This window comes from Ctenocephalides felis, unplaced genomic scaffold, assembly GCF_003426905.1.
Source record: "Ctenocephalides felis isolate EL2017-DRISC unplaced genomic scaffold, ASM342690v1 CF-g0.4_SCAFFOLD_01886, whole genome shotgun sequence".
In the NCBI taxonomy this organism is placed as follows: domain Eukaryota; kingdom Metazoa; phylum Arthropoda; class Insecta; order Siphonaptera; family Pulicidae; genus Ctenocephalides; species Ctenocephalides felis.
This window is the reverse complement of record NW_020538040.1, coordinates 130,469,787-130,486,785: the sequence shown is the minus strand read 5'-3', so window position 1 is coordinate 130,486,785 and position 16,999 is coordinate 130,469,787. Positions and strand designations below refer to the sequence as shown.

The 16,999-nt window shown below is 30.2% G+C and overlaps 1 protein-coding gene across 1 annotated transcript in view; it reads left to right on the top strand.

Annotated features, from left to right (window-relative positions):
* The window catches only part of LOC113375900 (homeobox protein homothorax-like), a 575,379-nt gene that overhangs the window by 52,456 nt on the left and 505,924 nt on the right, over positions 1-16,999 (top strand). Inside the window, exons 5-6 of the mRNA XM_026615844.1 lie at positions 7,999-8,049; positions 10,160-10,384. Of these exons, the coding sequence (XP_026471629.1) occupies positions 7,999-8,049; positions 10,160-10,384 (276 nt within the window). The remainder of the gene's footprint in view (positions 1-7,998; positions 8,050-10,159; positions 10,385-16,999) is intronic.

The following is a 16,999-nucleotide window of genomic DNA, read 5'->3' as shown; positions in this document are numbered from 1 at the left end:
ATTTGAAACATTAAATATATAGATGGAACGAAAATTTAGTTTTTTAGCCACTACCACAAAAAATATGCTAATGCATTATTCAAATATTTCAATATATAAATATATGTAAGACGCCTCTATTAATTCCGTTTGACCCGCACTTTTTGTATTTTTTGATTGAAAAGAGTTGTATGTAAATTTTATTTACTAAAAGGTGATTGCACGTGGTGCCTAAGATTAATTATATTGTGTTAAATAAAATTAACATAACAAAATAATTACTTCAAGCGTGTATGATGTTAATGCAAGTCTAAATTCTAATTTAAGACTTTAGTCGAAGTGGATCACCTGTCGTTTTATAAACCCTTATTGCCCTGCAATATATTCAATTAGCACCTACGAGCAAATATATTTTATGTGCAATAAATGTTCGACCGTGTGTTCTGTCTCAATACAAAGAATACTGAATAAATTTATTTATCGTTTTCATCTAAAACTATGGTAAATCAAATATTAAAATTGTAATTAGTATCATACGCAATCCAAATTTTAGATGTGTATTGATCACGAATGGATGATACGGAACTCCATAATTGCGGTTTATCATCTTAATAATTAATTTTCAAGTATGTGTATCCATATAAAATATACTACAATCACACAATAACTATAAAAGTCAGACTGATGATTCGAAACTTCACATCTTCGAAAGATTTATGGCTGGACACGACAGACATATCTATCCGCTGCACGTAAATTGCCTCATGCCTCATGTGCAAACGAAAAGGAGGAAAACTTTAAAATGACATCGAATTTAAAACTCAATCTTGTTTAACACGTTGTTTGTTTTAGAACGGATCGCGAGGTTTAACACCTTGAAGACCGACCGCATCGAAATCCATAAATGGTCTATTTGAGATAACACATGTCGTGTGCCCTCCGGAGGGCAAGCGTACCTTAAAAATCCGATCAAACTAGTATTTTTTTCACTTTTCATGCGAAAAACATTTTACTTAAATGGCTCTGTCGATATAATCATATATCTTGTAATAATTAATAACTTTGAAATATATAATCATAGGGGCAATAAAGAGTTGTAGAGACCATGATTTATGATGAATAATTGCCCAAATCTAAATTCCGTGTAGGTTTGTGCTTTAAATCACATTTTGCAACGAAATTTTAGTCATTTGCATATAAATTATATAGAAATCATTGCTATATTAATTATAGAATAGGGCTGGGCACAAAGGTCCAATTTTACTTTGAGCGATTATATTGTGAAAACCAAACCGATTATACAACAACAAATAACACATATCCAGCAGACAACTATCTTATCTTATATTCAGTTAAATATTTGTCATAATTTTATCACCTGGACCTTTTTACCCCATAGGCGGAGGAGATGAGACGGCCAGGGGGTAAACAGATTCAATATTTTATTTTCAATGGAGGGATTTCACGAAATAATAGCTACATTATTCAAATAACGCAAAATATAAATTTTATGGGTACATTTTTTACAGAGATATCATTGTATATAACCTTGATCTGGTATTTTGTCAGAAATGTTCATAAGCAGAGTTGGAATAATTATTTATTTAATTTTTCTTGTAAAATTGCTTTTTTACCTTAAAATACTTCTTTATTTACTATTTTTATTGTTTACACCTTTGTCAGGGTATAGGTTCAATTGGATCTTTATACCCCGTACACATGTAAGCTATTATAGAAGTTATATAAAAAAAACTGTTGAATATAATTTAAAATTACCAGTGCATTTTATAAAACAATTAAATAACGTATACTTAAAAATTATATTGAGGTCTCGTAAACTAAAGAACAGTACTAACAACCGAAAAACTAACATCGAAAGAAAATACTTTTGTTATGGGTTTTCAAACGTTGCCTTTTTTCTCCTGGATGCAACGTCGTCAGAATCAAGTTGATGGCTGGTTATACTTTTTTTGCCCTCTACTTTCAAATATTGTTAAAAAATTCATAACTTTACTTGTTTTTGAGATATATAAGCCTCGCACTACCCTATAACATTAAAAAAAATATGGATCATCAAATTTTCAGTTTGAGCCAAAAAATGCGTACTAATTTACTCTTTTAAATAAAATAGAACTTTATAATTAGTGATTTAATCTTGCGCGATTAATGATATGACTTTTACTAACGATTACTAATTCTCGTTTTTTTAAATAGGTATAATTCACTTAAATCCACAATCTATAATATTGTCATTATTTCTTTTACAACCTAGGGCCTTTGTACAATTTTTAGGAACTATTAAGCGTAATTTGATGGTCTGTTATTATTACACCATCCAATTTTACAAGACGTGTGCGATAAAAAACGATCATAAAAACGTAACTTTATTAGTATTTCGAGTTGGAGTCGTATAGTATTATTTCGGATAGCTTGTCTATTCGTAAACTGACAATATAAATACACATTACTGTTTTAACTTCAACTTTATTGTATAATTGTACTCGTATCAAATGCCTATGATAAATATGTACCTACTCGATATTATTAGATAGATAATTTATTAAGTGGAAATTGAAGTAGGCCTATTCAGAATACGCTACTATCGAACTTTAGTATTTTAAACATATTGATTTGCTTACTTTATTTATTCTTTATCAAGTCGTTTTAATAATAATAAATATTATTTCGGGCTCTTGTGGAACTTGTTTACAATTAGTAGATCTAAAGTAAAATTAATTTAAACTATGTTTAAGTGCTGGGTTTAGCACAACATCCGATTATATAACAAAAATTGATTTAAAGTTCATACTGAGTTCGAACCCCCGCTCTGGACAACTTGATATCATGCTGTAGTGATATCAATTTTCAATTAGAAATATAGATCAAAAATATGTTTCAAATAGCCCATCTTGGGCACTACGGTGTAAAATGCAATGGGCTTGTTTAATTAGTATCTAAAGTAAAATGATTTCATACTATGTTTAAGGGCTGGGTTTAGCACAATGTTCTATTCTGAAATATTAAGCTCATACTGAGTTCGAATCCCCGCTTTGATCAAAATCTGAATATAGATCAAAAATATGTTTTCAAATGAAAATAGCCAATTTGCGGTGTGAAATGGCAATGGGAAATGTCTCATACTATTCTTCCTTGAATCCAGTTAGAGTTTAACGCAGATCACGGACCTGCCCTAGGGCAGAGCACCTATTTATTATTAATATCATATATATGAGTGTAATAATCTAAATAATGAATTAAAAAATTAATTTAACAATATATTCGTCATTTGGACCTTTATTATAAAGTTGAAGTAATCTTGATTTTATGGATTTATATTTATAAAAATAGTAATGATTTTTGAAAAAAAGAAGAAATAATGTTCAAAAGTATATTTATAAAATAATAAAATATTGTTGTACAAACGATGTCAACCTACTTATAATTAGATACAGATTTAGTTTTTTTTGCGTAAAAAAGAAATAATACAAAATATACAATAAATTGAATATAAAATGAAACTTAAAAATTAAAGTTAAAATAAAATAAAATCATAACAGTAATACACAAATAATAATATAAATGAACTATCACATGATGATTTATGCCGCGTATACATATTTAGTGACAAAATAATTATTGATTAAATTTTGCAATATTATAAAAGACATTTTTTTCAAAAAGTTCAACTATTGTAAAATTACATGCAATTGTCTGTTGTATCAGATAATATTTATAAAATTCATTCATTCAGTTGAACTTAAGTCTCTATTTTAGTAAAAGTTCACAACAGAAAAATTCATGAAACTGTTATAATATAATGTTCTTGATGAATATGACTTGCATAACCAAAAGAGCTTACTCTAATTTTTTATTACTATTTTTTATTTTAATTTTATTCTGAACAGCGTTCGGAACTTACGAGTTTTATGAGCTGTTGTGATTAATTACTTACAAACTACGTGCGATTTCTGTGACTAATTTTATTATTACAATTTCTGTAATAGTGATTAATTTTTATTGATTCAGCAATGCCGTATAAGGGCTATTTTTACTTGGAAATATATTTCTCTTTATATTTTTATGTGAAAACCGATGTCATACTGCTTGATATCAGGCTGGTCGAATTGGGTATCGAATCCGGGACCTTCTAATTCATATCCTGTCGTATACGAGTGAGCGCTACTTTAGCTATAACATAGATTTTTGAATGCTAAATCTACTTAAATATTTTTTTGTGTAATACTGGAAACCGAAAATAAATAATTTTATTACCCTCGTATGAAATTTAAATATACTCGTCAGAAACATCAGAACTTTTATCGCATTTCCGTACTGTCATGATGCAGCTTTGAGATTTTTAGACAAAGTAAACAAAACAAGAGTGAATTCAAACATCTAAATTTTATAGCAGCATAAAATGCATTTTATAGCATAATTTGTAGAGGACAAGTGTCGTAGGATCAGATCGTGGTGTCGTGGTGTCGTGGTGTACCGTAGCGCCTTCAGTTCGTCTTCGGGCTCTTCGTGACCTTGCACCTGTCTAAAAGCGTGAAGGACACGTTTCTAATGAGTCTAAAGACCTAATGTTATTATCGTGTTGTTAATTAATTTATTCAGCGCTGGCCACGTTGAATATTAACTTAAAATATTCGAACGTCAAAGCAAAAAGAAATTCCGCGCGCTTAATAAGATATCTTTCCTGGAAGTGTTCACTGCAAATTCGCAATGTTAATGTGTACCTTTCGACTTTTGTATTTAGTGGTTTGCACGGTAAAAAGTTGCACGCAATATATTTCGTCTGAGCCGAACTTTTGACCACACAAACTTCCCTGCTAAATTAATGGACAACGAATTTTTGAAATTTGCTGACCATAAACATCGTAAGTTTTCGTAAACATTTGAACTAATCGAATTAATATATTTTGTACTTACTTAACCAGTTAACTGTGTCACTCATAGTTTTGTGTAGACCATATCTAGCTCTTGACGAGTATAATCGTCAATCAAAGTTTATGAACTGCTATGATATCGGGTAAAAAATATGGGTTTATTTTAGAACATTAACACAATTCAAAATGCTTCTTATAACTACATTTCTGAACAACTTGATATATTAGATTTTTTTTCTATTTCAATATTAATAGCAAATGGTTACTGTTTGATACGTGTGACTAATATAATCGTCAATACACAAAATTCTGATACTTCTCTAAAACGAGTATATCCGTCAATCACAGTTTAGGAGTTAAATTATACACAAGGAATAGCTACACAAAATAATAAGATGTAAGTTAGTATGTGAAATCAAATTGAACTTGCAATAAGTTTCCACAAAATGCTTAAAACCTTTAATATACTAACCGAATTTATACTTTGTACTCTTTAATATTTCGTAGATTTTTTTGTTAGCGATTTAAATCGCATTGTTGCAACAAATTTTTTATAAATTGCTTACACGACTACTATGTTAAATTAATAGACAACGTTTTTTTTATATTTTTTAGCAATATTTATCGTAACATTACACAAATATTTTACTAAATAATTTATTGCATTTATAATTATTCTCTCGGTCTAGATATTTCCAAAAATAAATTAATTTAAAATAATAAATGAATTGATAGTTTTTCAGATTAATACAGTTTCTTGATCGAAAAATGTAGGTGAACCATAATATAGACTAATAATGGCGCAATTAAAAAATCGAAAAGTACAAAATGTTCGTTTTTTAAACCGCGTTTTTGCATGAAATTTATAATATTTAGTTATATATTTTAAGTAATTTTATATCCTTTAATTAATATTTTTTGGGCTAGTATAAATTTGAAATTGTCGATAAAATTAAATACTAATAATTAATGTTAAACACTTTTATCAACTTTACTATTTCATTTTTACAAAATATGTATTGAGAATTAACGTTGTAAAATGTATAAATTAGGAATTAATTAAAACTTTATTAATAAATATAATATTTTATGATTATCATAAATTTGTCTTTTACGACCAAAAATTATAATTACTTATTCGTTCTGAAACAATTATCATAACCATTATTATAATTAATATAATCTATAACTCGGTTCCATTTCGATTTTTCCCATATTCGATAGAGACGCCTCTTTTTATTTTATTTTAAGATTGTCAGAATTCTACGACCGGTTTGGTCGTAGAAAATATTTTATTTATTATAATTCTTTTTTTAAATCGACATATTTCCGGGCCTAGATACTAAATCATTTTTCCTATTATCTAAATTCTACAGAGCGCATCAATTTCGAATCCCATGCAGAGGTAAATGTTAAGAATGCATTGTATGTATACATTAAATAGAAATAAAAACCAGGGAAAGTAAACTTTAACGTTTTTCTAAATATTCACCCATATATACACATATATAATATTATTGTTGAAGAGAGATTTCGAATTTGCCTTATTATATGCATTGGCTACTCGGTTTTTATTAAAATTTAAAAATTAAATTCAGTTATTTAAAAAATTATTACTGGCAGTTGCAGTGTTACGATCAAATTATATAAATATTACATATTCGTACTATTATTGCACGTTGTATTTATTTGTATTAAAAAATGTATGTCCTCTTATGATTACGTAGAATTTGACGTTGAAACACCTGAAAAACTAAATATTTTATACTTGAAAAAAAAAGATTGTAATGTAAAATTAAATATAGCTTATTTAAGTGCTTTTATGGTATTGCTAAAAAATGCTTATATGGTATACCCATTCTAGTCTATCTTCAGTTAATTTGAGCAAAATCATTTCTCGTTGATTTTAGAAATCCTAATCTTATTTCAGTAAAAAAAAAGTGTAAACAATTTCTTGAACTAATTTCAAAAAAGGTGCCAGGCTAGTTTGAAAAAATTGTAAATTAGTTTCGATGTGGACTATTTGTACTAAACAATGCTATAACCTTTTTTTTATTTTTTATTGGCGTCACTTGGAGCATTTAACCACCTATAACATGTAATTTTTTATTATATTTTATACATATTCTGTACTTGCTTATTTACAACTAAATACTTCATTCATTTTTTTGTTTATATTTTATCTTCTTCATTGCAAATTTAGCTTTTTCTTCTTACTCCTAATTTTATTCTAATTCAAAAGACAATTTTCAGCACAAGGACTCGAACCGAGTATCCCTAGCGCGTGCGTCGGGTATGCTACTGATTGAGCTACATTTTATGCCTTATAATATATAACGCCATTCTTACTCTTAGAGAACTTTTCGAAAAAATTCTAAGGGATAATTTTAGTAAATGAATATTATGGTGTAATCATAAGAACATAATGTCTTGGGTAAATTTTAATAAAAATATCTTAATGTTAGACTGTTTACTCACAAATTGTTTAAACAAATTTTTAAAAGTATCTGGAACTAATGATTTGGATTAATTTTGATTAAAAAATGTTCAGATTAACCATGAGAAAAAATGTCTGAGTTGTTTTCTTTAAAAGTGCATTATGTCTTAAAATGGATGTTTTGCTGATTATTATCAAATACGTGTATATTTTTTAAAAAAAAACGACTTTTTTTTCTAACAAAAATTCACAAAGAAGACACTAATTAAGCAATTATTACCATTTCTCTCTCGTTTATTTGCAAATCTAAAAATCCAACGCCTCGAACAAATATTTCCGTAGTTTTGTTATCACGGAAGTGGCAGATGCATGAATAATCTTGGTAGTAAAATAAGGAACAGGGACATAAAATGTCTTATCGAGTGGCAAACACACAAAATTATTTGTCTATACTGTGTAAAACATTCTAAAATAAATAGATATATATTTGTTCCTAGAATAAAAAATATATTTCATAGTTTTGATAAGATGTCCTTATGTCAACACTCTCACGATTGCATGAAGTGTTTATTTTTATTTATGGATAATAAAAATGTAAATTGGGACGAATATTTATCACATATTAATAGTATTAATTAGTATTTTATGATCAATATATTTTATATAATAACACGTTTTAAATTCTATTTCCAGATGGTACAAGCAATACAAGTCCTGCGGTTTCATCTCTTAGAATTAGAAAAGGTAAGCTTAAAATCTTGTTTAAGATTAATTTTATCAAAAACATTATTATGAATCATTTATATCTGATTTCCTTGATAAGTTTGACGCCGGAGTTATTTTATTGTTCACAATTTAAGTGATTTCGTAATAAAACAAAATTATAGTAATTAAATCGAAATAATGATGTTTGGGCGTTCAGTTTATCTTCAATTAATGTTTTATTTCGTCCGCGGGTTTTTATCTAGATGGAGAAGCATTTTGTTATGATTTTAAATTAAACATTAAATTTTAACAATGACATAAAATTAATTTAATTTTTTAAAATTTCCATTATAGTAGTAAAATTATAAAATGTGTCGGGTATAATCTTTTTTAAATGCAGATTCTATTTTTTATTATTTGTATAATTTTATATATTTGTTTACTTATAAAGTTAGGTATTTATTTTTTCTGCGTATATATTTTTAATTAAATACAAAACCAAAGACAAAATTTTTATAACTTAAATCTTGTAAAATGATTTTAATATACGAAATTACTTAGGGTAGTTTCAGAAAATAATTTTGATAAAAATGATGTCATGAATTTATTTATATTTATTCACATATTTATTTCATCACCTGTATTGCTATCTAATCATCATTTTATAGTAGGAAGGACATTTTATAGTTTTTTTTAAATTGAATTTGATTGAATGAAAACATAAACATGGTTCTTGGTGGTTTTATTCAGAATTTCAAAATCTTATGTCATTTGAAAAATTTAAAATTAAAGCTTTTGTGATTGTTTTCTCCAAAGGTCGTCGCTCTTTCTCTCCGAGATGATATTATGTCGATAACTCGTTTCTGTCTGCATTACTTTTACTTTTATTTCACGTAGGTGCATCTCTTATTCTCTTATCTTTGTTTAAAACTTGTTTAACAATCCACATCGGTCTTGAGGACACTTAGACGAGCTTACTTTTATAATAAATTATAAACGAAGAGCCAAATGCACGTGGAGAATCGGTAAACGATGTGTGTAAATATATATAATGGATTTTATTTGGTTATGGTATATTTGATAAAGTATCACATTTTTGGAATTAATAAAATATATTGAGTATACTTGGAGTACTATACCCTTAAATTTTAAACGGACTTAAATATTTTCCAAAATTAGTAAATTTTGAGGCGTTTTGCTTCCACTAAAATATTCTCTAGCATTAATTTTGATCTAATAATTACTGGTTTTTATATTCAAAATAATATAACTAATTTAGTGTGGATGGTATTTTATTGCGCAATTGACATTGCAGTTATTTTTAATTAGAAAAGTTCTATTTGCGTTCAAGTAGAAATGGAAATGGAAGTAACTGTTATATAGCAGATTTTCTGAAGCGCAGATAGATCCAATGTCATATTGTTACAAGGAAGTAAACTTAGCCAATTTGTTTTTAAAAAGTATATCAGCAATAATTTTGTTAATTTACCAGTTAGTTTGGAGAAATATTAAATGGTATTTACCATTTACCAATTTGTCTACGTGAAAATACTGAAATACTCTCTTTATATGCGATATATTAAGAATAAAATCAAATTGAACAAGAAAAAGGCGAGAAAGTTGTTCACAACCGTACCCAACGCACACATTTGGAGACAAATCATCGTTATGATAGACTTAAATTATCTACCCAAAAACTAATTGCCGGTAATTAACTACTAATGTTCAACTTACATCAAAGTGATCGATCTCTATACAAGTGACAGTTATTAAAAAGAATCGACCGGAGAAACTTACTTTTCAATTTTTAAAAGCAATGCGGTCTACAGATCACTCAATGCAGTAATGGAAACTTGTTCAATCAAACATACTTAATTTTTTTCCTTTTGAGCCCTATATCAAAATTAGTATAGTTTAGCTGTTATGATGACTATCACTCTAGTACCATGGTACAATAGTACCAAGTCTCTCCCGCTATATACTAATAGATTTTGAAATATAACAAGTTATACGTTTACTGATGTCTGGATTGCAACTATGCATATGATTTGTTAGGTTTATCGTTGGTGTAATATCAAAGATCGAATTTTGTCGTAAGTACACCTACAAGTGTACGATTTGATTGTATTGGTTACGTTTTTGTTTTCAGGTTCACGAGCTGTGCGACAATTTCTGCCACCGCTACATCAGCTGTCTGAAGGGCAAGATGCCAATCGACCTGGTGATAGACGAGCGGGACAGTACGGCGGGCGGCGGCACCGGGACGGGCAAGCCCGAATTGCTGGGAACGGGCGGCTCGACCAACGGCGACACAGGCGGCAGGAGCAACGCGGACTCGGCGTCGCACACGGACGGAGCGAGCACACCTGATGTAGTGAGTACCCCGTACAGCGCGTCCGCCCCGCGACATCAACAACATTCGCTGCTCTATGCCAACGCACATGTCTTGCCGTGCTCCTAGTCCATAGACATGTGCCGTATCCCCTGATCTCTTTACCTTCTTTCTCTATGATCGGCCCATCCGCGACAGCGAACGCTGGCGGGGTGCTCACTACTCTGTTTCGATAAACGACGATTAAAATAAAGATAAAAATATTCAATTTAGAATTAAAATCAAATATACAACTGTATTAAGAGTACTCGGCCGCTTTGTTGACGTTATTATTTTCTCCCTATTATATGTAAACCAGTCAAAACTACCACTCTACCGCTACGCTACTCATCTGCTTTGTCTTTGTGGATTTAATTTTTTACTTCACGTTCTTTAGAAACTTAAAATTGCATCCCTGATAGATATATTTATCTTAGCGCCTTAGGAGTAATCGCACCGAGCTTCGCGCCAGATTTTCCATCGTTGGTTTAAAACCTCAGTGCGATTGCTCCTAAAGAATCCATATTAATCTATTCCATCGGAGATAAATTTATCGCCAGAAATCATTTTTGGGGTTCTTGGTCGGAGCTTTCATTTTGCATTCGAAAGGCATAAGTAATCTTGCTCCTAGTCAACTCATAGCTAAATCGCGTTAGAAAATGGAAGCGCCGATTATTTTGGATACTTTTCATAGCATATCATAATTACTATTAGATAATTTCAATGTAAAAGGCGAAGGATTAAATTATTTCCACACAATACAGTAAGTTCCTTGACGATTTGAATATATATATATATATTTTTCTTGATTCTGCACTCGTATTTTGACTGGTGTTACTAATGTACATATATTGTTAGTGTATTGAAAGCTCGAGTTAGACGTCAACGCACTCCTCATATTTTTTTTGTCGAGGCTGCCTTCTGTGAGCAAAATCAAATTGTCGCTTGAAGGCGGTCGGGTGCTCTGGTTACTTTGAATTGTATAAAATAAACTTATGATATATTAAAGAAAGTTATGGAACTATTGAACTATTGAACGTGTGACAGCTTCGTTTTTGCAATGGGCCGATCACCGAGCACGCGTGAGTATGTAAAAATACTTAATTGTGATTCTGTACTCGCGGTTACGAAATAACGAAATTGCTATTGCTATTGCTATTGCTAAATTGCAAATATTGCAAATGGACGGACGGACCGTGCACTGAGTCTTGTTAATTAACTAATATATTTTAATATGTTCTAATTACTCGCGGCGTGGTGGATAATCGGCCGATTGAAATCTCGAACGGATAGCGCAGCTGCTGCTATGTCCGCGATAATGATTTTGAATTAATTTATTTTTTATTCAAACTGCTGTTATACAACATGAGATGAATTGATTCATTGAGAACAATAAGAATGTACTTAAAATACTAATTATCGCTAATTGCGAACGATTTGTTTCGTTGGAACTTAATTATATTCAACAAGTCAACAAACACTACAAGTATACGATATTAGAATTAATAATTTTAGTAATGTAAACGACCCAAATAATTAATACTATGTGCTCCGCTGAATATTCTATGCATACATATGCATATGTATGTATATTATACGTAAGGAAATAAGATGTATGTTATTTGTCATAAAACTCTGAAGACTTTTAACCGAGTCGAGGCATTTGTGCCATCGGCTTTTGTAGTTAATTTATAAATATTATTATTATGGCGGTCCCGATACCCGAGGATTGTGTCTATTGATTATTATTATGTTGTAGTTGTCGATTAATTTTAAACACAAATTTAAATGAATAAATGTTATGTTATTGTATAAAACAAATTACCATTTTTTTCAATTATACACACACAAGCTTCCCTAACTTGATTTCCGTCCGTGGCAGTGCCAACGTCCTCCCTCGAGGGTCGATTCCGAGATCCAAAAATTCTGACTTCGCAGGATCATACATCAAGTCACAGCACAGGGGGCTGTTGTAAATCTAAAAAGTTCTACCCCAATTGAAATAATCCACCCTGCCTTCATGGTTTCATATGTCATGAATTCGAATCTCTTTTTGTTATAGAAAAAAAACGAGTTAGGCACATTCTGATGGCAGATCGCATTAGCATAGGAATGCCATTCCGATGTTCTCCTGCATATGGATATGGACTTTTGTTACATCTCGCCGACGACGACAACGACGACGAGATACTTACGACGATTCGCTTTTTGCATATATCTCGCCTAAACATCGAATATTTATTTGATCATGCAAACGCTTTTGAAAACAACCATTGTCAATTAAAGCAACAGGATAATAATCAGATCTATCCATATCCTTTCTCATAATCATCTGTTCGATCGGCTTTTTTATTTGCGGTGATAGCAAACGTCGTATGCAGAACATCGGAAAATTGCAAAAGTTTTCCTATTGCTGTTTGTAACTTTGCAAAATTCTAGAAAACTTTACCATGAAGTGGTTGATAATGATTCGGCACTCGACTATAATTCTATTAAATTTTGTCTCAAAGGAAATTATTTGTCGAAATTTCTAGATTTTCAGAATGTAGATTTATTTCTGAATTATCAATATATTTCAAAATTGGCTCTTACGCTCATTAATTAGCTTTTTAATTCATATTTTATTATGTAATTGACAAAAACAAATTCTATTCTGAACTATGAAGTTAAAATAATTGAGATTTTTACAAATCCAACCAAATTAAAATAATATCTGAACTGAGCTTTATACAGCCAGATTTTTTTTCAGTGATATACTATTATAAAAGTATTTTATGTTATTGGGCAATTCAGGTGTGGTAAGTAACTAATTCATCAAACAATCTCTATCTTACTACGTCTTGATGACATTTAATGTGTGCAAAGAAAAATGTGACAATATAATAATCCATCTAAATCTTGCGATAAAAGAATATTGTTGGTGCTGACAGATTTTATCAAGAGTTAAAATAAAATAGCAAATAATGGATTTTTTTGAACTAAGTGGTAAACAAATGCTATTTCATATTTTACAAATGGCAAATTGTACTTCAATAAAATATAGCAGGGGGATTCTCGGTTTATGCTCCATTAAATTACGTGTGAAATGGATATAAATTTTATTCAAGTTGAAAATTCAGGAAATATTGATGTTCGTATATAAGTGGTGCACATAAAATTTGCCACATCGAACGCATATATAAGGGGTCCTTTACAGATTATAGGATTTAATGTGTTTCGGTTCAGTCGAATACAAATTCAAAAATTGTGAAAGTTGAGTGTTTCGGGATTTCTATACACACGAATACAAATTAAACAGCATGCCGCAGAGATTTATTAATTATTATGTAAAATGACAACTGAACCTGAGAATTGTCAGTAATTTTGATTACTGTTACACCAGAAGTGGGACCAGCTTCAGAAAGAGACTAAAACTAGTATAGAATATTTATCAGTTCGAATAAACTAGCTATTTTCTAACCCGGCCTCGGTAAACAATTTAAAGAACTGCGAAATGATTTTCTAAATGGATTCCGCGATTACGAATTTAGAGGCCGCAATCCCGCTGAAAATAACCCTAACCCTAGCCGGAGCCGCTGGGGAGCGCATGGGGTAACTGCAAAGATAGGCACGTTATCTGTTATCTGACAGTAAAAAAGCGCCGTGCCAGGAATTCGAAATCAGTTTTAATAGAAATATCCCCAGAATGTGGCCAGGCTTTGGGGCGGCAGATATAAAATGGATATTACAATACCGAGACAGACTTGAATAATTATTTCATTTTATTCCCGAACCAACTTTTTTACACTTAGTTTAATTTTAGCCTCCGAAAGTCGACTCTAGTGATTTATGGATGAATTATGCCGGATAGGAGTTCCGTACCCGGTTAGATCTTAGTAAATGATAGAAAATTACATTTTCGTGTTCTGGAATCGTCAAGATAAAAAAATATATAATCAATATCTTATATACAATATTTTGCTAAAATCTGCACATTTTGTTTCTATTAAAATGAACGAACCACACAGTAGAAAATTATTTCAGAGCAACTAATATATAATCACATTAATTTTTTGTAATTAACAAAATCAACATATTTATTTATTGATTAGCAATCCATAATATTAATTCAGTTATCGACTATTTATAAGTTCATAGAGTCAAATTATTTCACACTATGTATAGTATTTGGCACTACAGAGTTTGATTCTGAAACTAAAAATACAATAATAATTTAAATTATTTAAACAGTAATTAATTTAAAAAATATGAATACGAATTAGAAATTTATAACGGTAAAATGCTATTGAGGGCTAATCTTCGGCTGCAACAATTTTTTTTTTATTATAGCTGTGTATGATTTTATAAAGTGTATTAAAAGTCAATTCGATATTTGTTTGTCGCGTTACGTTATAATTATTTCAAAGCTAATCATTTAAAATATTCAAATGCCCCTTTGTGTACAAAAGCATCCCTTCAAACAACGCGTCTGAAAAATTTAAATGCGATAATGGAGCATCGTGTGGGAATTTCAAGTACCCAGGTCCTTCGGGGTACGGAACCCTGCAAACTATGATAAATAAAACATGATTTGGGGAAAAAAATGAAACAGCGAACGAGTATTCCCAAATGATTCGTCACGAGGAATAATGATGCAATGGAATTCGTTTGCTGCTCATTTTACGCGCGTATTATATAATCCACCCTCAAAAACTAACACCTAAAAATATCCCGGAATAGAGTCGAATTTCACCACAGAATCTGGCTCGTTTTCTATGGAATTATTTGGAACTCCAAAATGGCTCGGATTACTTAGGCTACTTAAAAATATTCTGAGCGAGTACTACTTCTAATGTAATATACTAGCACGTATTTCATACGAACATACTTATATCCTCATAGAAATATAGGGTAGAGCGGGGCTTAAAGGACCGCGGGTAAAAAGGTCCCATCATCTTTATATCAAAAACAAGTAAAGTTACGATTTTTTAACAACAATATTTGAAAGTAGGGGAAAAAAGTATAACCAGTCATCACCTTGATTCTTACGACGTTGCTATCGGGAGAAAAATGACAGTTGTAAACGTTGTTGGTTGTTTGGTTGTGAGCACTGTTGTTTTCTTTACGAGACCTTGATAATTTTTAAGTTCACGTTATTTCATTGTTTTATAAGGTGCATTGTCAATTTTAAGTTGGATTCAACAGTTTTTTTTATATAACCTCCAAAAAACTTACATGTGATTGACGTAAAAAGGACCCACTCAACCCTTACACTGGCAAAAGGTATAAAGAATAAAAAATAGTAAATACAAAAATAAATTGAGTTAAAAAAGCAATATAACAAAAGTTAAATAGTTATTCCAACTCTGCTGATGAATATTTCTGACAAAATACCAGGGCTAGATGCAGAGTTATCTCTGTAAAAAATGTACCCGTGCAATTTATATTTTGTATTGGTTGAATATTGTATCTATTGTTTTGTAATACCTTTAAAATTAAAAATAAGACATCGGGTCTGTTTGCCACTTTGCTATCCAATTTTACCCCGCATATGTGGTAAAAAGGACCGTGTGATAAATTAGCTGCGAGTTTTACTGAACATAGTCAGACAGTTGTTTGTTTGATATGTGTTAAATAATTAATTTAGTTTTCACAATAAAATTGCTCAAAGTCAAATTGGATCTTTGTGCCCCGCCCTACGCTACTATAAAATCTTTATCGTTTGAATCAAATCTTTATCATTATATCACTTGCGCCATGTTCTCTTTGATGCTGAATGATGACACAGATTTAGTTTCGAAACGTTCTAATTATTTACTGTTATTTTTTATTTAAGCGCAGCTTTCATTTCAAGAATTTGTTACAAAGTCAAAAAAATCATTATTTGTAAGTAATATTTTCATTTCAAAAGCATCGCAACTACGGAACGCCTTATAATTTTGTTAAGTTTTCCATCTAGTTAATTTTGAATTTATAAAATTAGCTTTCTCTCCAAGGGATTCCGTGTGTGTTCCTCCGTCTCTAGTAGAAGAGCCATCATGTTTTCATTTTTTTTTTTTGTTATCGGGTTTGTTGCATCTGCCGAACACGTCGGAACGCCCCAAAAAGGTTTTTGAGTAATGGCCGCGAGGACTCGGAATTCGAATTCATTTGCATTAAAATGTTCGTAATGACATTTATTTGTTTTTGATTTCTCGTATTTTGATTTATTGGCCTTACATTTTATACAATTTTACATTTTATGGGGTCATTAATAGGGTTCCGTACCTGGAACTACAAATTAATGCAATAATGTTGCATTGGAGGATTAAGGATTAATTCAAAGAGTTAGATACATATATCTAAAGAATATATAAACTTGTATGTGTTTATACATGTACACAAATACTGATATAGATTTATATTTATATATATCGACAAAGCCTAACTATCGGGGACAACATCAATAACAAAGTGAATTTTGTTAAAAATTTATTCTAAAATTATTATGTTTCGGTTATAGTCTTAGCCTTCATTCAGTATAACTAAATATAATATATTTATAAATATTATATTTAATATAATATTTTTAAAACGTATATATTATAACCAAAATTTCAACTTAAAATGAATTGTGATTTTTTCGACACATATTTTTTT